The sequence below is a fragment of the Epinephelus lanceolatus genome, chromosome 12, assembly GCF_041903045.1.
Source record: "Epinephelus lanceolatus isolate andai-2023 chromosome 12, ASM4190304v1, whole genome shotgun sequence".
NCBI lineage: Eukaryota > Metazoa > Chordata > Actinopteri > Perciformes > Serranidae > Epinephelus > Epinephelus lanceolatus.
In genome coordinates this window covers 10,545,915-10,569,129 of record NC_135745.1, presented here as the reverse complement: position 1 = coordinate 10,569,129, position 23,215 = coordinate 10,545,915, and the positions used below count along the sequence as shown (strand labels likewise).

Sequence of the window (23,215 nt, the reverse complement as noted above, 5' to 3'; positions counted from 1 at the left end):
CAACGCTTATTTATTATCAGAATCAATTTATTTACGTCTCTAATGGGATTTGCTGATAGTTAGAAATCAACAACAGCAAAACAAACTGGTGGCCATATTCACTTTCCTGAGCTGAAATTGCATATTACTTCATTAGTCCTGGCTTATCTCAGCTACTGTTCTGTCTTTTAGTCTGTTGCCAGAAAAAAAGATCTGTGTAAGCGACAGTCGGAGCTGAAAGATAAGCTTGGTGCTGTCCTTATCGTACCAATTGTATTAACAGAAAGCTTTTCCAACTATCTTAGCTTACAGTCGCAGTTAAAAAATGCAGCTTGTCGTTCTACTCCTCACTCCAAAAACCATTTCTTCTGCATTAACCCAATGTGAGTTGGCTGAGTTTGAATACATGAAAGAGTAGACCATACCATTAAGATCACCAGAAATTTTTCAGTTCTGCACTACCAGAAAGACATCAGCATCAGTTTATGGTGTAAATGTGTTTAAGTTTGTCAAAATCAAAGTTCTCTGCTACTTGTTGTTAATGTCCCATGAGTCCCCCCAGAAATGTACACCTATGTTAGCCTCCTCCATCTATTGTTCATTTTTGTGGTCATAAATCAACCTAACGTTGTTAAAGTGTATGAACTGACAACACTGCAATCACTGTTAGAAAAAGGCCATAAAAGCAATATAATAAGCATGTAAGTGAATGAGAAAACCATGGAAACACTGAGAAATCCAGGGTTTGTGTGGACAGTGCAAACATTCAAGTAAAGGCAAGAGCGTGGAACAAGTCACAATACAAGGTGATCTGTAACTTTCAAAACCAGCTTACAACTCCCCCTCCCCTCTCTGCTCAGGGATGTATTTGAACAGGTGAGTACAGTCAGCCAAAGAATGATGTGCAGGTAGGCAGTCAGCCAGTCTGTCAGGTAGAGCCTGAGGCCACACTGGCTCTCATCTATTCAGCTACACAACACATATAGACAGACGGCTCTCCTCTGGCCTTCTCATTCATCCCTCATTTCACCCCCCTCTCTGGGAACAAACCTCCCCGTACACACACACACACACACACACACACACACACACATACACCCTTGTACTTTTTCTGTTTCCTCCATTCACTGAGTTTTTGTGGTTGTCTCTCCAAAGAATATGTGCATTGTTTTTAGTTTGTTTGTTGTTGCTGTAACTGAATGCAGCAAGTGTGTGCTTCATATGGACAACATGTGACCAGATGAGGACCAAACTACTAACACTATACTGCAAATTTGTCAAAAACAGAATACTATGAGGTTCAATCCAACAGAATATTTGTGTATTTTTGTAATTTTTGTGATGTGTTTAGAGAGGCGTCGATTCGACTTCATGATCCTTTTGGAGAATGTTGTTGTTGACAGGTGATTCAGCCCATTTATATCAAGCATAGGCTAATTACTGTGTAAAGCGTGTGTTTTTGCAATACATATTTCTCACTAACATGTGATTGTGAACCCCTAACCCCACCCCACCGCGTTTCCAAGTGGTATAATTGTTGGTGCTGCTATTACAAAGACGACAATACTCTTTGGTAACTGTGGTTAGCCACCAGGGACAACAAAAGCGTTATCCTCTCCTGTTTGGTTGCGCAATCGTTGATGCATTTCTTTCGTGCTGTAAATCAATCCCCAGGAGATCGTATCCAGTGGCAGACTGAATTGCATATTCATAGTCAGGCATGTCCAAAGTCTGGCCTAGGGGCAAATCGTTGCCTGTGGACCGATTTTTTATGGCCCATAGCTTATTGCTCAAAATATACTATATGTGGCCCGCCGCACAGTACTGGTTAGTCAAGCAAGATCACATTTTTCCTGTTCACCTCACAGTGACAGGACTATCAAAGATTTTGTAGACATGCACCAAGTAGGAACTACGCAGACTGAACCAATGTGTTTTCATAGACAAACGAATGACAGCCTAACAGCAGACATTTCCCACCAAGAAGCAGACATGGCAACAGCAAAAAAGTGTAAAGTGGACAGCTAGAGCCGCTGCTTTCAGGAGCAGTGGAAAGTTGAATACTTTTTCACTGGCAGATGAAACAGTTGAGTGTGTTTCAGTTGTATGGCTTTTTAAAATAACCCATATGATGTGAGAAGCAATTGGCCCCCAGGTATTTTTGAATTATCTAATCTGGGCCCCCATTCAAAAAGGTTTTGACCTCCTGCTTTTAGGGGACCAATCTAAACACAGATGGTGTCATTATTCTACAGCGTGCAATAAAATTTACTTCATAATAAGTTAAAGTAAAAATAAACTTGTCTACTTTAAGAGAGTGAGCTGTTTCTGCAGGATCCCTGTATAACAAAGGCTGCATTCACGACCACATGGCAGTTATTCTGAAAAACTAACACCATAAACAAAACTGACATGACCCCTTTGAAAGAATGGACAAAAAACATCCAAGAAAAACAGATTTTTACATAGTATCATCAACACAGCTGTTTATTTTCCAAAAATCTGATTAAAAATACATTTTGTTAGAGAGATAATTCTTGTATTCTGCTCGATACACCTTCACAATGGGCATGTACAAAAACCTGTCAGTTACCTGCAGTTAATTCTGCATCACAGTGAGTAAACAGCAGTCAGCCTGCACAAACACTTGATTGTGCACACACTTAAAAAAAGGCTGTGTGTGTGTCTGTGACCTTTAGGAGCCTAATGGGCCATTATGCAAATTTCTTTATGAAAGGCCTCATAAAAACACTGCACTGAACCTAGAATTTCGACCTCTGAAACAGGGATCTGTCTTAGCACGGCATTTTAAGCATGAGGCCAACTGAGTGCTTTTGTGCAAGACACTGAATTCCACCAGCAACAAGTCAAGTGAGTGTCAGGTGAGTGTGACCTTCCTGTGAAGTACAGTGATGGTAGCTGTTTCTGTTTTTAATATCTACCTTTAAAGGATGTTTTACTGCTTGTACAAACTTCAAATCTTCTCATTTTTAAGTATTCCCATCAACTTAAGTTTCTATAAAGCCCCTCAAATAATCAGTGGGCCTGTCTGTGTATCAGTGGGTGTGTGCACATGTTAAAACAGCAGGACCATAATCCCTATTTGTGTTAAGCCTTCACTAACCAAGCATTGTTTCACTGTTTGCTTGAGTATGAACATCAAGTTTACCCATTTGCCTATAGAAATCTTAACAGCAATAACAGCCACACTGGACTCTTCCCCTTTGACAAACTGAGGCCTTAATTATAGGATTATGACATGGATTAAAGGCTGTGGGTTGTAAGTGTTGCCATCTGATTACCGAAGGATAATCAGCAATGACTTACACGTAGGAGGGAGCTCCATAGGAGACTGTGGAAAAGGCTGTCTAACATGAGTGATCCGTGAGTGTTCAGACAAGATCTGTGAAATGACGAATAATGCTTTATTCACAAACACCAGCTGAACACTTAAGGATATCCTGGACCGTCCTCTGTTCAAGAGTATCAGGTCCTAGATCAGATGTGGAAAGGTGTCATTTCGTAAATAGCTCGAAAATTGTGCAAGAACATTTTCTGATAGAATTCTTTTTTTTGAGTTGTACTCTCTGTAAGGCTGTCATGACTTGGACCTTCCAATTTGGACACGTCTTGACTCAATCTTGAGATTATTCGGGCCTGCCGCTAATTTGACTTAGAGCTAGGTATACACTGTGCAATTCCTGCCAGTTTGTGATCAGGTTTTTTAGCCACACGGCTTTGGACAGACTTTCAGTTTCATCAGACATTGTCTGTTGTGCAGTGTATGGGGAAGTGAGGACCAATCATGGCCCAATCAACTGTTCCTGACCAGCCATTGCATTTAAGATGAATTTCTGCCAGAAATTTTGGTCGGTTGGACAGCACACATGCCTCTCTGATGTTTTCTCCACCTCCTATCAGCACAGATATATGAATGAGAGAGACAGTGGTAATAATGAATCCATAGTGCTGTAACATTACAGACCTCCACAAGCAAACAAATTTATACCTGCCGTGGAGCTTTTAAATAAATCTTTATTGACAATTGTAGTACATTCTACAGGACATTTTATTTTCTATTTTACACACACAGTATGAGTACTCAGGTTGTGACTGGACAATCAGACCGCACAGTGTGAGCACATAAATCATGAGCTTTGCCTTTACTCCGCAGACGATTTACTCTTGCAGTGGTCTTTACTACAGCCCAGCTCTGTTTTTATTAAGTCGTCCACAACTTTGCACATTGAGAACTTAGAAAAAGAATCTATAATAGACATATTTTCAGATTTCTTTTATGCTTGTACCAACCTGTTGCTGGCACTGAACAGGAGACCTCTAGGGGACTAGCGGAGCCTTCAGTTACAGTAAACTCAGTTCAGTCATGGTTGGACTTATCTCAGGCTCATATTTTTAGTGTTTTGAGAAATATTGATCCATCTTTCAGTCCCAAACACTTGTGACAAATATTCAAATTGATCTACAACCAAGAACCCCTTGTCTCTCACCTTTTGTTGATCTTTACTTGAGCTCTTTGGGGATTACAGAAAGCACCATGCAAACAAAGCCTATCATTACCTTACAGTCAGGCTTTGGAAAGATTACTCTTGTGGGCAAACAGACCTGCTGTTACCTAATGCGTTACGCTGAAATGATTTCAGTCAACTTTGAAATGACAGCTGTTTGCACTACATGACATTACATCGCATGAGAGGGGACCTTTTATACTGTTCCTTATTTTCTGTCAGATATATATTGTTACAGTGTCAGATGTTCATATTAAACGTGGCCAAAGTTTCAGATGATGAAACCACCATTAACCATTATTCATCCAGGGAAAATGCATGAAGAGGCAATCCCTGTGAGCAAAGACCTGTTTTGAATACTGTTTCAAATCTTTTTTTTTCTGCTTTGGCCAAAAGATGACATCAGCTCATGATGGATTTCTTTATATGATCATCTTCTCCAGACATGCTACTTGACGTATTTAAATTACGGAGACTGCAGTGCTACGTGAAGTTACATGCTAACGTCAGGGAAACATGTAATCTTGGCTGCCGTTGTTGTTAATTTATCTTCGATTTCAGATCATTCCTGCTGGAACATGTCCGCTTGTGTTTAGAAGCTTTTAGTGGTGATCTTAACAGTGAAAGTGTCATTATACACAGTCATTCCCCAGCTGCATGTACACTTCCACATGTAGCTACATGCTAACTTGGGTTGGGTACAATTCACATTTAAACCAGTACCAGTACCAGGGTCATTACCTTGAATTTAGTCCCAGTATCAAACAGTACCTTTTTTGGTATTTTACTCTTTTTTGGAATAACAAAAATGCAATTTTTGAACAAGCTGTAGCCAACAAGCGATTCTGCTTTTAAAAAACCCAATCACAAAGAGCAGTGATATTATGCCGGTTCTAAAATAAGATAGAAAAGAAAATGAACTGGATAGACTGATACTATCATATCTATGATAGTTTTGGCTTGTTGGGAAGCTGGTGGAGCTCCGTGGCTGGCCTCCTGCTTCTGGACTTGCTTGCTGTGCATCCGCCTCCTTTCTGAACCCAACGAGCTCCATTGTGTCCGTTGCGAAGCGCCCCCAAGCCAAGAAGCCAGCCACAGAGTTCCGTGAGCAGCTTCCCAGCTTCGGAGAGTATCACTGTGCCTCAGCCTCCTGTCTGAAACAGGCATTCTCACCCAGGCACACTTAGGTATCAAAATTTAGCACCAGTTTATTTACTGTTAATCAGTACTCTGTAATACCAACATAATTCGGTCAGTACCTTTAAAGGTACAAGTTTGGCACCCAACCCTAATGTTAACCTCACAGACACATGTAATCATGGGTGTGGATGTTGTTAATTTCTGGATCAGATTCCTGTCAACTCATGTCTAATTGTGTTTAGAAGCTTTTATTGGTGATTTTTCATAGTAGAAAGTAGAAAGTAATTCCCTGGCTGCAATAACGCTGAAGATACGTAGGACCATACTGTTCTAAACCAAGGCTGGGACATGCTCTTGACACCTAGCTAAAGGGTATAACGCATGCACAATGTAACCGAACCTGCAATATTGGACAGTTACAGCAGAAGGCGCTAGAAATAAAGGGATGCTGTCTGCTCAGGTGCTCTTTGGGTGTGCTCAGCCTAAAAGAACTTTTTGGGGACACTCAAATGGTTGGCGGCCAATATACAATGGAACTTTTTTATACAGAAAGCTTTTGTTAATGGTGTTCTATTAAAGACCTTCTCAGTAATTGCAGAATTCTGATTTTCACCCATATCTTTATTTTTCATTTAAAATATATTTCAACCCAAAGCTGACCACAGACGCCTCAGTGAAATGAATCAGTCATCCCCACGTTCTATGACAGTGCACTAGCTATTGAACCTTTCAGCAACTGAAGACCAGATTTTACTGCGCATGTGTAATACCCCAATTATATGATGTAATATGACACTATGACTTCCCCTCTTATTAAACTCCTTGTGTAACACAAGGAAATGCCGACCAATCAGAGCAGACTGGGCTTTTTGCAGGAGAGGGGCTTACAAATACTGGCACTAAACAGAGCATCTCAGACAGAGAGTAGATACAGGTGTTCCAGCACAGACAGGATGAGGAAAACGAAGTGTTTTTTGACCAATAAAGCATGTATATGTTCAAGTAGAAACCCAAAATACAAATATGAACCTGAGAATAGGCACAAAAGGTCCCATTTAGAGTTAGAATGATATTAAAATATGACTTATGCTATCTTTTTCTACATGTGTGTCCTTGTTTTATGAGTCAGTTGGTTTGGAAATTCTATTTAAAAGTGCATTCATCATCTTTAAATTCTTTTAATGATGTCATGAAATAAAACATATAATGCATAAGCTTAAAAGCATGGCTGCTCTACCAGCCATTAGGGGGTTTGCATGACAATCTAGGGTTAAACAAAGACCTCTTCAGGCTGTGTGACAATGTATAGGATGAGCATGGAATCCAGCTGTCCAGCACAATGTGTCACTCCACCTTATATGTCAACAGCTTGTCTTCTGTTCACACCAAACAGTTAGTTAACTCGTGGATACTACCTCAGGATCAGTCAGTGAACACAAGTTACGCCTCACTTGTTTCATTTTACACAGGAGCAGGATGTGAGTTTTGCTTTGCATGTGTCACATCAAATGTGTGCTTTGAGTGGTGTGACTGTGTATCTTGATTCCATGTCAATGATGACTGACATGAAAGAGCATCATTGGCAGTTGTGCTGTTATAGGCCTACACCTGTGTATGTGAAGCGTAGCAATGTACATTTTGCAGGTTGGTAACATTATGTTGGTGTGGTGTTTCATCCTCTGTCTGCTTGTTGGATGTTTTTAATTCTTACTTGTCTGCCTGGATTTGGAGCATTTGCTCACACACTAGTGTTGCTTTGCATGTTCCATCCATTGCATCCGTTTGATGTGTACTTATTTTCCAGTTCAAAATGTAGCTATATAAATTGAGCTTTTCTTAAAAAAAAAAATACAAAATTCTAACTTTTTTCTAAAAGTTGCAATGTATTGACTACTCTGATAACAGTCACTCAACATGTTAAATGCAATCTGCAAGCATATGTTCTAAAGAGGGTTTTGGTGACCCTTTGATCTTGCCTGTAGTTACACCATCACCATCATACCTTACATTGACTGAGGGCATTTACGCTTTTCACTTCGACCAATCACATTTTGCCATGACCCCTGTGAGCCAATCATGTTCCTACTGTGAAACATTAAAAACTGCTTCTACTTCTGCCATTACAGTGTACAGTTTACACCCATCTCCACACAATTCACCAACAGTTTTAGTCAGAACAACTCGTCTAATGGATCCCTCCAGTGAGCTCATAAGAAATCTCACTCCACAACAAATTCATACTGATCCTCAACCAGGCTTTGCTCCTGTATGACTCATGGTGTGACTACCCACATAAAATGATGACATTACAACACAAGACTTCTCACTTATCTGTTAAAATACATATATATGTCTATTAAGGATTCTGCCACCTGCTCAGTGCAATGCTGATGGTTGCCTTGGTACAGGTTTACACTTAAAAATACACTTAAAATTGCAAAAGTGCAACTAGATGACAAGGTAAGTCCTTCATAATTCTGATGCAAAAACCAAATTAAACTATTTCTTTACATTAGCATAAAATAGACAACAACAGGTCATATGGTGCAGTAGCAAGAGAGGTATTTAAAGTAATGCTTTTCATGTGAGTGATGGAAAGAAAAGTGATAGTAATTTTGGAAAAGAGAACAACGTATGCTCTGCAAGTGAGGGAGTAAAGACGAGCAGGTAGAATTTCACAGTTTTTGGGGGATTTGGGGAGGGAATGAGTCCCTGCAACACACACGCGCACACACACACACACACACACACACCCCTGGTACTTCTTTTCACCATTATCTCATGTTGTCATCTCCCCCTTTCAAGATATGGGGATCCTGTGGCAAGACCCCCCTTTTTCCCCGACACATACACACACACACACACACACACACACAGAGGGCCAGTGTTCTCCCCTGGGGGGCTTCCCAAGATGAAAGGAGGAGTTGTGAAGGGGACTGCAGGAGCAGATGAAACAGATGAGGTGACCTCTCTCCTCATCCTCTCTCTCAGCTCACTCTGTCCTGGTCACATATTAGACACTAGTATTCCTACTTTAAATTACAGTGTTTATTTATATCAGTTTACTGCTTCATTTTTTTATGATATGGTCCATCAATTTGCAATTGTGATATAGTTTCAAATAGTCAGTGTCTCTTTATGTCTGCTTTTGAAAAACATGGTCAGTGGTGTAAAATCTGTTGCTTAAGTTTCAAATGTGTCCTGGTATTTGCTCTTCAATTTTCTGTTTAGTGAGTGCCTTATCCTCATGCTACACCTGTTACAGGTTTGCACCAAATTATCAAACGAGCATATCACTGATCTTAAATTGCCTTTTTGGTAATCCAGTATGTGTCTTGCCATACTCTGCAAGATAACTTAATAAAAAACTAAGAATAAGAATCCAAAATATCACATCTTTCATCAAGTAAATGTAAAAGCGTATCTATAGGGTCTGGTATGACAAGCTGGGAGGGTGTTTGCTATCAAACAGTGCCACCCTGTGGAAATTTAGTATCACTGCAGGAGGTCAGGTGAACGCACCGTAGTGTAAGGTATTAATTGGATTGCATTAAGTAAAAAAACAATCTCTTGAAATTATATGAGTGAAGTAACAAAGATGCTGTAAAGACATATCTCATAGATTTTGGGGGGTTTCCTTGTGTGTGTCATGTATTGAGTAAACTGCTAGTGTTTCATTTGCAGTGGATGTGCATTATGATGTGTTATTTAGTGTATTGTGTTGTGTAGTGTGAATGCATATTTTGTATTGTCACCATGGAACTGTGAAGACCCCAGGAAGAACAAACAAATAAACAAACATATCCATGCTTGCAAATTTACTTTAGGTGAAAAAATGTCAGACAAGTAACTAAATTTAGTTGAAGTGGAGCTAATGTTAACTACTCCATGTACTTCACAAGGCTTGATTAATAATGGTGCATCACATTAAAACTTGCACATAACTCATGATTTGTATGTGAAATATGAAATGTAGCTGTCAAATAAATGCAGTGGAGTAAAAAATACAATAAGTCCCTCTGGTATGTAGTGTATAGAGTGGCACAAAATGTAAAAACAAGTACAAAAAAAAAAAAAAGTTGTACTTGGGAACAGTGAGTTTTTGTACCAGTGATTTACTGTAGGTGTTTTGTTTTAGATAACTAAAAATAAATGTTATTGCAAGGATCATGTCTCTTAAGTATATCCTCTGTGCTTGGGATGATTTTATGAACTCTAAATCTGTACATGTTTTGAAGGAGACCCAGCACCCATTTTATTTGGTGGTGGTAAACAGTATTTTACAGGACGTTTCTGTTTCACTCCATTACAATTTGTTGCACAACTCCCTTACCCACAATTTCCATACTTTTCCAATGTAATTATATTTTTTTTATGAACTCCCTTATACAATAGAATCTGAAAAGGATTAAAAAACCATGGGAACTCAGCTTGTGGTTTTGGGTGGAGCTAGCTGATGAGCTAAATGGCCCTAATGACTCTGAAGCAGCCTTGAGGGGGTTCTTCTGTCAACTGGTTCAATTTCCTGCCTCTTTCTACAGGCGCCTCTTGGATAGATTTCCTGGTACCCCTGGCACCCAACCTGGTGCTTAGCGCGCGCGCACACACACACACACACACACACACACACACACATACACACACACACAGTCTAGTTGAACTGGCCAATACTATTGTCTTCATCCGCCTGGAGTAAGTCAGCAATTGAATCAATATGCAGTTTGTGTCAAACTGTGAGTGTGTGTACTTGTGAGTGTGTATTTATGGGTCTTTGCACATAAATTGTGAATGCATCATACATATGAGTATCTATAGGAAGTGCAGGGAGGAAAACAGGGCAAGGGAATACTGTCATACTGATCAGCCTGTGTGTGTGTTTGTAAAATGCCAATGACCATTCCATACTGTGTATATCCACAGGAGGACGGACACTATCTGACCTCCAAAAGACTTTTCCATGGACATAGGGATTGCAGCTGCACACACACGCACACACATAGGTCTTTTTTCACACATTACCATCACTCATCATGTCATGTTCTATATTTTGTAAAAGAAAAGAAAACTAAAAAAAACCACACAATAATCCTGACCTTTGAATTCTTTGAATGATTCCAGTATACAATATATTCTATTTGCATTACAGCAGTGTGACCCCAGTGTGTGACTATCATTGACAAAATATTGCTGAATTCACTTGAGTCGCACTATAAGTGATTACAGCATGTTTAAAAATAATCACATGCCATACATTTTTGTTTGTCCTGTTGAAAACCTGCCAGTGTATTTTTTATAGTACCACTGGGAGTCGCTACAGGCAGAGTTTTTCAAATGCTCCATATACAGGTGTGTAGTATAACCAGTTTTGGAGTCCATTAGTGTAATGCCTGCTGCTGTTGCTGTGAGGCAAAACATGGAATGTTACGAATAAGATCTGCTTAAGATTTTGTTAATCTGTTACATTACTTTTGGTCCCCCTAAATGATGTCTTGACCCATCATTAGGCCCTGCAGTGGGTAACAGGCTATACCATCACACTTCTACTAAGCCCTCTGACAGGTGACACAACATAGCCCTTTAAACTCCTTTTTGGGGAAGGTTTTCCTCATCCAAATCGAGGGTCTGAGGCGGGGTGGCCCATGGGCCAGTAGCTGCCCTCCAAAGGGTCCAATCTGGCCCACACGCCTAATATTGATGCACTTGTGAGGCGTAAGAGGTGCCAGGTTTCATGAGTAAGTTAAAGCCTGCACAGCCTACCTTATATAAAATGCTGCTTCAGAGACTTTTCCACTCCAGTCAGATTACAGTTCTCTGAAAAAACAATGAATACTTTGTGGTCATATTTTAAGATGTTGGACATTGTACAAAATATTGTAAATCAGCAGCTTCAGCACAAAAAAAATCAGTATCAGATTTCTATCTTTTAACAATGTTGATGGAAATCTATTACTTAGGCACTGCCAACGTTTTAGATCTGTATGGTCTATAAGGCAGGGGATAACCTGCTTCCTCAAATAGCTTTCACCAAACGTGTGGTGATGCCAGCATTACTACACAGGAGTGTATGGTAAATTCACATAGTAGACTGAATGTGGAAAAACTGAGACATATTGTTAAAACTGCACATATTTTTCTTAAACATGCCTGTTCACCATTTGTTTCGTAGATGGATGAATGTTTTCAGAATGTAGTTGTGCTGTACGTCTTTACGCTAAAAGAAAAGGGACATCTGGAGTTGTTGTTACTTATTTAATATATATACAGATCAGCCAAAACATTAAAACCACTGGCAGGTGAAGTGAATTAAATTGATCATCTCATTACACTGCAAAGTTCTGATGGGCAACTTTAGGTCCTAGGATTCATGTGGATGCCACTTGAGACGCTCCACCCACCCAAACACTGTTGCAGACCAAATACCACAGCAGTGGCCCAACCAGCAGAACAATGCACCATGTCATGTCATGTGACAAAGAGCTCAAAGCGTCTACCTGTCCTCAACATTTCCTAGATCCCAATCTGATCGAGCATTTGTGAGACGTGACCTTGGTGGGGCCTCCTTGCATTCGACTCAGCTCTGACCTGTCAAGGCCTCGACACAAGATCTCTGGAGGTGTGCTGTAGTGTCTGGCACCTGGGTGTGACTGCGACTTGTTGGTTGTAAGGTGGGGTTCCAGCATGTCCCACAGATGCTCAGTCAAGATCCATTTATGAGCATCTTTTGCAGTGTGGCATGACGCATTGTGCTGCTAGGGGAGGCCATTGCCACTGGGGAGGGCCGTTGCCATGAGGGGTATACTCCTCATGGCACCTCAGGGTACTCTGTCCACAATGGACCTTTTTCACAGCAGACATTTTGGCTTGTCATGGTACGAAAAGCACAGGTGAACTTAATAACATTAACAATGGCTCAGTTTCATGAAGTTTTCCAGTGAGCTATTCCAGTGAGCCAACATGGACAATAGCAAGGCTTCCCTTAAATGGAATGCAGCTGTCATTAATGTTATTAAATACACCTGTGCTTTTCACTATGTCAAAATATCTCCTGTGAAAAAGGTATATTGTGTTTGGGTGGGTCTGCAGGGTCATCAGGCGGGCACCCCCTCAGTAACTGGTGTTTGGTTGAGTTGGGCCTACGCCACATAGAGGCTTCAACAGTTTGTTTCAGCATCCCAAAGCCACCTACCTCACCTATACATTAAACACAGCCCTGTGAAGCAAGCTATTCTTTCTTTAACACCACATGCTAGCCAGCAACAACCAGCTAACACATTAAGCTAACTAGCGTGCCACTACAGTTTAGCCAGTCACAAAGCATACACTTTATGCGAGCTAACAACATGTAACAGCACTTTTTGTTATTTTCATTTCTTTGGGTTCATGGCCAACATGCATAAAAACAACAATAACAAAAATTAAAAAGTATCACTGTCTAAAATACCCTTACCTATTAGACAATACTATATATTCATAAACACACACAGAATATTGCAGTAGTCTTGTCCAGACACTCAACACAACTCCAAAATATTCTACAATGTTTATCTCCTGCTGACAATATGTTGTCAGTACATTCACTGCAACTTTATTAGCATCTGACAGCACTTACAGGAGCGCTTACTGGGCAGGGCTGGGTCTAATAAGGCTTCACCTTGGTCTGAGTAAAAAGGCTTGGACACAGATCTGAGCATGGTGAGAGATCATATTGTTGTAATTCATGTTACTGGCGGCGGCTAAATGAGCTCTAATGTTTGGCACGGTTGGCTTCTATAACACTGTTTAACAAGCAGGCGCGCGCGCTCACACATACACACCTTTTCCCTGAGCATGCTGACACCATCTGGAGATCTGCTGATAGCTGCCTGATAGCAGTAGTGGGATTATGTGGAGTTTTATGGAGAGAGCAGTGACTGGGTGTTTAAGTCCTCTAGATGGCAATGCTGTCTTCTGGATCTGCTTCATAAACAGAGAAACTGGAGCAGCTTGATTACTAGCAACTGCCTTAATAACTACCAATCCTAAATCAGCTCTCAGTAGTAGACCCACTTATCTGTGTTACTACTCCTAGATGTCAGTGTGGTACAGTGAAAAATATGTCATGGTTTTGTTTGGTGTCTTTGTACCTGTTTCATAGCCAGATAGTCCTAAATACATTAAAAGAAAATACCAAGGGGCAACCTGGGGCTGAAAAATGCAGTCAACGCAGAGGTGCCAAAATCTGCAGTTCCTCTAATGGCCACTTGAGGCTGGCTGCAAACACGATTCAATCTTCACACACCTCTATGTCAGAATGCCCAACTTTACAGCTGAAATAAACATGTTTAGAGGCTGGTACAAAACATTGGTCTCTATACCTAACTTCCCCATTCCTGACAACTGTACCGGGGGTGAATTTCACCTCTTTAAATTAGCTATATGGTTACATGAGGTCACTTCTGGCTCCAAAAATCCAAAATGACAAACTTGAGGCCTCAAAATGGGAGTCCACAAACCATTGGGTGATGCCACAGTGGCTACATTCATTATTTTATACAGTCTATGGAAAATACCCCGATGATGTCATCAGGGTTATCACAGTTTAGGTTTGGAGATTGCAAATACTCAGTAACAGCTATCTGGCAACAGCGTTTTTCATCTTTACGTTCACACTTAATGTTTTCAGTGGTTGGGATGGATTCACTCACGCTGGCTATGGCAGGAATGTGATCTAAGACATTGTGGTTTTGGGATCAGTGTAACCAGTTGGGTTTTAAGCTTTTAGACTCACCTCCTGCTGTGGTTTCCTCCCTCGCAATAAAACTTTATTAGCATCTGACAACACTTGTCTTAATGACTTACTCTGACAATGATCTAACACATATACATGTGGTAATTTCACTTTATGGAAAACAGGCTTTAGCATGGCAGCATCTTCTACAAGCTTGCGTCTTCGCCAGCTTGCCTGAGCAGTGCTAAGAACTAATGTCTCCAAAGACATTCTAGTTGTAGAGTTACACATTCAACAAATGGATTGATACAAACACCTTTTACTGTCTCATTACCATAAAACAAATGCTGTATTGGGTATTTTACAAACTATACTATTATTTTTGGGGTTGTTATTTTAAGTGGTAACAGGTTTGGCATGGCCGGACAAATCTCTGAGGTGAGTTTGGGGAAAAAATAGGTTTTGAGCCCCACTGCACAGCACCTAAACCTAACCCGACAATAGATGGCGTTTTTATTGTACAGTATGACCGCAGAACTACCAATACCAATAATACCAGCTGGCCTCAGGCTTACTCTGTCAGTTAGTTTGTGCTACTTTGATTAGACACAACCTAATCTGGGAAAGTGCACTATGTAAATCACGCCTGCTCATTTTCCCCCTCAAAATATTAATAATAGATAATTGACTTCATCCTCATAAAGAAATTAATGTTGTCTTGTCATGACTATTCTCGAAAAAGTCCTCAATGTTGCCCTAATACTCTGTCATACTGACACAATCCTCTTGTGTGACTTGTCACCTCTGGCACAGGTTCAAATAGACAAAAAGTCGGAGGAATCAAAATGTGAATGCAATAACGTCCCATCATATCCTGTACAGTATTTCACCTACCAGGATGTGCAACTACATCATGAGCTAAAACCAAAGGGAATATGCCTAAAAGAAAATAAAGGTTCATCATTAGAGATCATCTCATGATTTATTGCCCCAGAATTACTGGTCTAGTTACAAAGAGGGATCCCAGACCCTCTTCATTACCTCTGCAAAAGAGGTTATGTTTTAAGTTTGGTTTGTTTGTTTGTTTGTTAGCAGGATTACAGAAAAACTACTGGCCTGATGACACTTAGTAGAAGGGGGTGCCATGGGACAAGGAAGAACCTGATAAATTTTGGAGCGGATCCAAATCACAACACGGATACATTAAGTATTTCTCAGTTTCCTTAACACTGTGCGATAAGGCCTTAGTTGAGTGCTGTTCTAATTTCTCTATGAACACAAAAGGTGGGCCTTGTACATTATTTCAGTGGACGGAATTGATCGACTTCAAGCAAACTGTAATAACCTCCTTCCGGTTGTATGCTGCCGCCAACCAGTCAAGTTATAGTTTACATCCATTTCAGTCCAGGATCATGTAGCCATGACAGTTGACAATGCTTCAAATATAGATGTTGCTGCAAGGCTACAAGGCTCTATAGCATTGGCACAGTTTTTAAGGTGGGCATCCAAAATAAGTGCCACCAATTCAGTTTCGATGTTTAAAAATGGCTAGAAAATTGTTTATGCAGAACATTATGATGCCACAGTGAAGTTGACCTTTTGGATATAAAATGTCATCACTTCATTATTTTTATCCTAACGGAAATTTGTGTGAAATTTTGTTGTAATTAGCGAATGAATTCTTGAGTTATGGCCAAAGATTAGTTTTGTGAGGTCATACTGACCTTTGACCATCAAAACTAATCACGTCATTGTTGGGTCCAAGTGGACGTTTGTGCCAAATTTAAAGAAATTCCCTAAAGGGGTCCTTGAGATATCTCATTCATTAGTTTAAGTTTTTAAATATTGACATCTTTAATCTGACTCTTTCCCCTGACTGCTGTAACACTGGAATTTCTCAGTTATGGGCTCAATAAAGGTATATCTTATCTTATCTTACAATGGGATGGATGGACTGAGGTTATGTACAGGCTAACAAGCAGCCCCCTGACATGGCTGCTGCCAGCGTAGAGGCATAAAAAGAGCCAAACACAGAGATGACACACAAAGTCTATTAAAAATGCACATAAACAGAATGCACCTTCTGTATTAAGGCCGTCTCCTTCACCTTAATTTTAGGGAACACAGAAACACTTTTTTCACCACCCAGGCTGTGTGAACAAAGACCACTCACGGTATTTGAGAAGTTTTATTTTTTCTTTTTTTTTCAGCATTTCTTACAACAATACAGACATCACAGAATACATAGTTTTACAAACACAAAGCACACCACCACCTTGGTTGCTGCTGCTGCTGCTGCTGCCGTAAAGGGAAGGGGGAAATGCTGTGGGATCTGGAAGTTGCCAGTTCAGCCTTTGGCGATCCTTCTTTTCCAGAGACTTCCCTCATCTGTTATAGCTAGAAAGAACCTGCCCTTCGGGGGTTGCCATTTTGGGACCTTTGTGCAGCGTAGCAGTATGAGAACAATGGAAAAAAGCTTTCTTTGAGACATGTAGGGGTAAAACAAAACATTTCTAGACTATGATCTGAGCGTGATGTTACTCCAACTGAGAGGAAGCAGTAATGGAGGTTAAAAGAAGAGGCTCAGTTGGAAATTGTTGCAACTAAAGAGCAGTTCCATCATTCTGCTTGTTTGCAGTAAATCTTGGGCAGTAGGAATCTCTCCACTTCATAAAACTAACAAAAGATCTTTCCTTGCTTCATGTTCTACAGTTTTTCAGGGTACTCTGCAGAAAAATTACACCACCTAAATCTTGACCATCTAGTCTTGAGTTGTTTATTATTACTTAAATTTTTTATTCCTGTACAGTGAAATAACAGATCTTCAAATGATCTTTTTTAAAAATACAGAAGGCTTCTTTTATTCCAGCCATTTTTTTCCCCAAACATCATTCCCAGACCCTTCCAACTTACAACAGGACTTTGATATTATATACTTCTGTTTGTGTCAGCTGATGGTAATGTATATGCATGTGTGTGTACGTATGCGTGTGTGAACTCTATGTCATTTACACCCAACATTGTAAACATACATAGAACTATATTACATGTGCTTGCACTGCATCTTGGAGGGGGAGAAATTTTGGTTTACTTCACTAGAACACCACAAAAGAGGGAAGAAGGGGAGGGAAGGGCTCGCGAGAGGAAGAAGAGGTGGAGGAGGAGTGTCAAACTCCTTTTCAAGGTTGTGAGGTTATTCTCAGTTTGGTTGAAAGCTCAGTTTTAGTGGACAGGCCCTTTTTTTAATTCTCTTAAGCAACAGGGGCATGAAGACAAGAGTTTTCTCTCTGGGATAGTGAACAAAAAAGAAGCTTTCTGTCGAGTCTTCGGGGTAGAGCCCATTGTCCAGCACCATCGAAATGTCATAGAAGAGCTAGAGGGGAAAAAAAGAAGTCTTTATATTCTGTATTAAGAAGTTCCTTTCAGGTCCAGCTTCAGCAGCGTGAAGCTACCACGTTTCAGCAGGGTTTAGCTGGGTGTCAGGGTCCTCCACTGGCTTTAAGTCCTTCAGTGGATAATACCCTATGTTACATGTACAGGGAGTCATGTCAGTGAGGCAGAGGAAACAAGCCTGTTGACCAGTGGGACTGCAGGTCTCTGTCTTCTTTTTTTTTTTTTTTCTTTTTTTTTAGGTGGCCAGGCAGCCAGCTGGAGAGTCAGTGAGTTCTGCTCAGTCATTCAGTTTCATCTAGTTTTTGCCCTCCTGAAAGAGCCAGTGGAGTCTCAAAGACAGCCGTCTTGTCTCTGTACGCTCTTGGAGGGTTTGGAGCGAGCAACCCAGGCCATGAGAAAGGGCAAACAAATAAGGATCGACGAGGGCGGACGATGAAATCCAAGATGAGAAGAGGAATGAATCGGAACGACAAAGAGGCGGGAGGAGGGGGGGGCAGGGGTGTGCTCTTTACAAGTAGACACGTCTCAGGTCTCCGGGTGAGGTGATGGTGTTGCACTGCGGGCACAGCTTCTTGTTCCCCTGTGATGGATGGAGAGAAGACGAGATACGGTCAGAATAAGGTAATATCTACTCACAAATGCATTCAATCAGAATTATAGTGCTGATACGTAACTCTTAATTCATTGAACTACCAAACATGTTGGTTCCAGCTTCTCAAACGTGAGAATCAGTCACTGTCACCTGAGTTGAATCTGATACTGATGCGTCTCAGGTCAGTCTATGCAAATGAAAGCACACGACCGTTGCTGCATGATTTAGTGTCTCCACTCTTCTCCTTCTCTGAGGGTTAAAGGAACCCTGTGAAGTTTTTGACCACTAGCAGTGCTAAAGAGCAATGTTTATGAGTGGGTCCCTGTTTAATTTGTATCATGTATCTTTAAATGCAACTCCTCTTAGGGGTGGACGATATAGCCAAAATCTTCTATCATGGTATATGTAATTTTATCATGGACCCTGGAAAATTTGTTTGCGGATTCAGGACAATCATCACCATTTTGATTTAGGACAGATTTGCTCATAATCATCCAGGACCTTCATTGCTATATTGATCCTGGATTATTTGTTTATGTTGATCCAGGATGGCAACATGGCAGTGATTTTTTGAGAGAAGCCAGCACACTGATGATGTCAGAGGGCTGTGATTGGTTGATTGAAATGTTAGCTCAGGATCGCAAAGTAGGATGTCGATCCAGGAACATACCCTACTTGGCTAAATCACGTCCTCTGGTATTTCTCAGTCTTTTGAAATTCTATAGACTACAAAGCTTAACCGGAAAAATTAGCAAGATTGAAAATAATCATTAGTGGAAATGCAGAGAACACACTGAACTCATCATTCACTCTCCTACAGAAACCCCCCCTGATCTGTACAGGGGCTGCATGTTAATGATACTATGTGTCTTTCGACAGTTGACCAGTGCTACACAGCTGAGCCAAAATTTGTCATTTAACTACAACTTTGTCCTCCCTCTATGTAAATGTAAACTAGCCTGTTAACAGCAGAGCACCATCCCACCGTCCTCCCATTAGACCTCTGCACTGCTTTGATACTGTGCCATCTGCAGTAAAGCAGCAGGTGATAATATGCAACACAGGGCTGACACAGTAACAGCATTCTGACTGGGTGGTCTCCACCACTGTCCTCCACCTCTCCGTCTCTTCCCTGCTGCCTCTTTACCAGTTAGTTTGTTCCTTTCTGTGTTGGGTGGTAACTGCTGGCTATAGGCACATTCCTGCAGTTTTCACTGTGCTGTGTTTCCATGGGTTACAGATGTATGAATAAATATAAATGTCAAAATAAATTATGTAAATAAATGATGTATTATGGTACATCTGGAGTTAGTTAGGAGAGGAAGCTGCAGCAACTGCTTTTTTTATGTTATCAATGCTTACAGCTGTAACAGACATTTTGACCTGTTAACATGTATCTGAGCTACAAAACTGACTATTACCCATCCCTAAAGTATCTCTCTGGTATGTGGAGACGTTCACCAGTTCACTGTAATGTGTGTAGAAGGTGTGTAAAACATAAAGAGTGCGAGTTCAGTCTTCCCTGTGAAGCACTGTGTGTGACATCTAACACGGGTACAACAGAATGTGAAGGATCTGAACTTTCCAAATCCTTACTGGTCAGTACAAAAGTACAGGCTAGTCTGACCCCAAAGATTTATAGGCTTCTTTCCTGTAAGCCACTGAATAAACTCTTTGGAGTGGGTGCATGGTCTAAGGTACTCTAAAGGGCGAACACACACACACTCGTGAGGACTGAGGTGGTGCAAGAGTCTGACAGATCTCACACCCTCCTGGTAAGAGGATTTGTGGCTCCAGAGTACTCAAAACAGTCTCTTCATGTCTCAAGAGAGAATGAAGAAGAAAGAACATTGTGGTGGTGAAGAAAGAGAGAAGAAGAGACAGAAGAAAGTCTGGGATGGTTTAAAATGGATGCACATAGGTTTCTGCAGTAGCACTGAGTATGGGTTGAGATTTCTTGATACGCGTCTTCTTGTTTGTTTGCATGCCTGTCGAAGCTGTGTACTCCTGTTTAGTGTGGGCGGTAAGTGTGTGTGGGTGTGTGCCCGTCACGCTGTGCTCCAGCTGCCTTGCTCATTAAAGCGGTAAGGGGCTGGGCTGATGTTAACTAGATTCCCAGGCATTTACTTTGATCAGCTTGGCCCTCCTGTTTTTATAGCTGTCTCCAGGCTACGAGTTTAATGCCCCATACATTAGACCTGCGACGGCAGCACACACACACACACACACACACACACACACAGGTACATGGCAGATGGAAACAATGGACCTCATTCAAGAATGATTTCTTATGGTCTCCCTAAACAATTTAATGAGAAAATTAGAAAACCCTACAAGTAATTTATAAAACATGCTCTGACTGTTTGTACCCACATGAAGTTCTTCATGAATCAGTATTGATCTTATATTGGATGCATGTTCCAGGTAATCATTAACACATCTAAATGCCCAATTAAACATGAATGAGGGCACATTAGCCATGTGCCTTCTTAAGTCTTATTTTACTTTTACAAAAACATCAGCCATCAGGTACATGGCATTTCAAATGTCATCTGTAATTTGCTGTAAGAATGTTAATCAAATGCCAAAATCTGTGATAATTTCATGCACTCAATCACATTACAATCAATTACTGGGCACTTTTGGCATGACACAAGCCTTGAGACAAAACTGAAAGTCTGTAGCCACACAAGTGGCTGGTGAAGCTGCAATACGTGATGTATTCCACAAAATAAAAAAAACCCCAAAAACTTTGTCTTATGGTTTAAAAATGCAGGACTGCATTATGGTACATCTTGGTTTCACTGTGCAGGATTTGCGCTTTTTTTTGTTTTTTTAAATTGTATTTGTCTGTTTTTATTTTGTTGTAAAGCACTATGAGCTACACCTCCCTGTATCAAAGGTGCTATATAAATAAAGTTTATTATTATTATGTGTTCAAGCTCTCTTCGGGAAAAATGAGCATTGTGCAAAGGTAAATTATAACGTTCTCATGATGTGTTCAAATGTAATGTTGCAGGATTTAGTTTTTTGTGAGAAACTTGAACAAATACAGTTGTTATGAGAAGAAATCTGTTACGTTTTTACAGCAATGTGAAACAAATATTAGAAGGAGAGTTATGATTTATATATATTATATATAGTAGAAAGGCTTAGAAGTATTTTAAACAACAAAAATGTTTTCAGATGAAACAGGATTATTTAAAGGTTGTTTCATAAATGTGTATGATTGATTTTTTATTACACTATCTCCATACAAAGGTATTGTAATGAGGGGCTGAATGACCTTAAAACAGTTTCCCTGGTAATAAGGAACAACAAAAACAAAAAACAAACAGAAAAACCCCACATCAACAACTAGAATTACAACCCTTGCAGTTGTATCCCTCAGCCACAGAAGACCTACACAAGCAGCACAGATTCAAGGTGGGCACCCATGATTACTGTCACCAATTAGGTATCTGACCACAAGTATCCCTTCTGCTCCTGAGTTATGCCATTGAGTAATGGCCAGCAAAGTGCTTTATGCGGAATATTAGGATGTCACAGTGAGGCTGACCTTTGACCTTTTGGATATAAAATGTCACCACTTCATCATTATATCCCATTAGACATTTATGGTAAGTTTTGTCATACTTAAGGTAAGAATTCTCAGTTTGAAGAAATTATCTTAAGGTGTTCTGGAGATTTTGTGTTCACAAGAATGAGACGGATAAAAGGTCACATTGACCTTTGACCACCAAAATCTAATCAGTACACCACTGAGTTCAAGTGAATGTTATTTTGCCAAATTTGAAGAAATTCCCTCAATGCTGTTGTGAGATATCACCTTCACGAGAATGGGATGGATGGATGGATGGATGGACAGACAACCCAAAAACATAACGCCTCCAGCTATGGCTATCGGCAGCGCAGAGACACAAAAAAAAACATTGGTATCTGCCAAACTGTTATTTTAAACATTGATATCTGCTAGGGGTGGAGGAAAAAACTGATACAGCATAGTACTGCAATATTTTTGGGTGGCAATATGGTATCGTCACACAGTGCCAAGTACTGATTTTCTGTCATATAAATTGTTAATATTACAAATTAATATTTTTGATAGCCTACAGGAATAATATAATCAATTGCCTTTTCAGTCCACAAGATACATTTTGCAGCTGCAAAAAAATGGCTAAGATGCGATGGATGGACCAAAAACGTTATCCTGTTTGATAAAACAGGTGTTGACAAGGTTTTCTCTTGGGGGCATAAATTACAGTTGAAAACAGGTAATCAATGTATTGCAAAATATTTTATTGCAATAATCGCTAAAATGGCAATAATATTGTATCATGATCTAAGTGTCGTGATTATATTGTATCGTGTATCCTCTGGTGACTCCCACCCCCAGTATCTGCACAGAATTTCAAAATTGGTGCATTACTAATTAAACTTGTCAGTCTCATTAATCAGTCTCAACTAAGAAGTACTTTTGTGTGCTTGGAGCTTAAAAGTGCAAATTTGAGTTATCTTATTGACAAACATTACCCAGCAAGCGACAGTCGTGATTTAAACGTATTGGCTATATTTAGCTCCGATTTAGTCTAGCTACATGTAACCCAAATCTAGCTGATTTAATTTTGAAATTGATGAAATGTAATTTTCGCCATTGCAGATGGCGGGCGGTATGATATTCAATCACGTATGGAGAGTCAACAGTAATTAAAATATGTTTATCTCCATTTTTTGGACATGGTCTCTACATAGCCGTATAATTGATGACGTCTACACTTTGGCTATGGTTAAACGTCTACCAAATTTTCACTGACAGCCCAAATTCATCCGTGATTTAGCCTAGACGTCAGGTCTTCATGTAGATGCTATTAGATGTTT

The 23,215-nt window shown here is 40.2% G+C and overlaps 1 protein-coding gene across 6 annotated transcripts in view; it reads right to left on the bottom strand.

Annotated features, from left to right (window-relative positions):
• Nucleotides 1–16,523: 16,523 nt before the first annotated feature.
• rnf220a (ring finger protein 220a) overlaps nt 16,524–23,215 on the bottom strand; it is a 178,354-nt gene continuing 171,662 nt past the window's right edge. For all 6 annotated transcript variants that reach the window (XM_033650010.2, XM_033650015.2, XM_033650012.2 and 3 more), the window contains one exon: nt 16,524–18,325. In XM_033650010.2, coding sequence (XP_033505901.1) covers nt 18,254–18,325 — 72 coding nt within the window. In that variant the 3' untranslated portion in view covers nt 16,524–18,253. The remainder of the gene's footprint in view (nt 18,326–23,215) is intronic.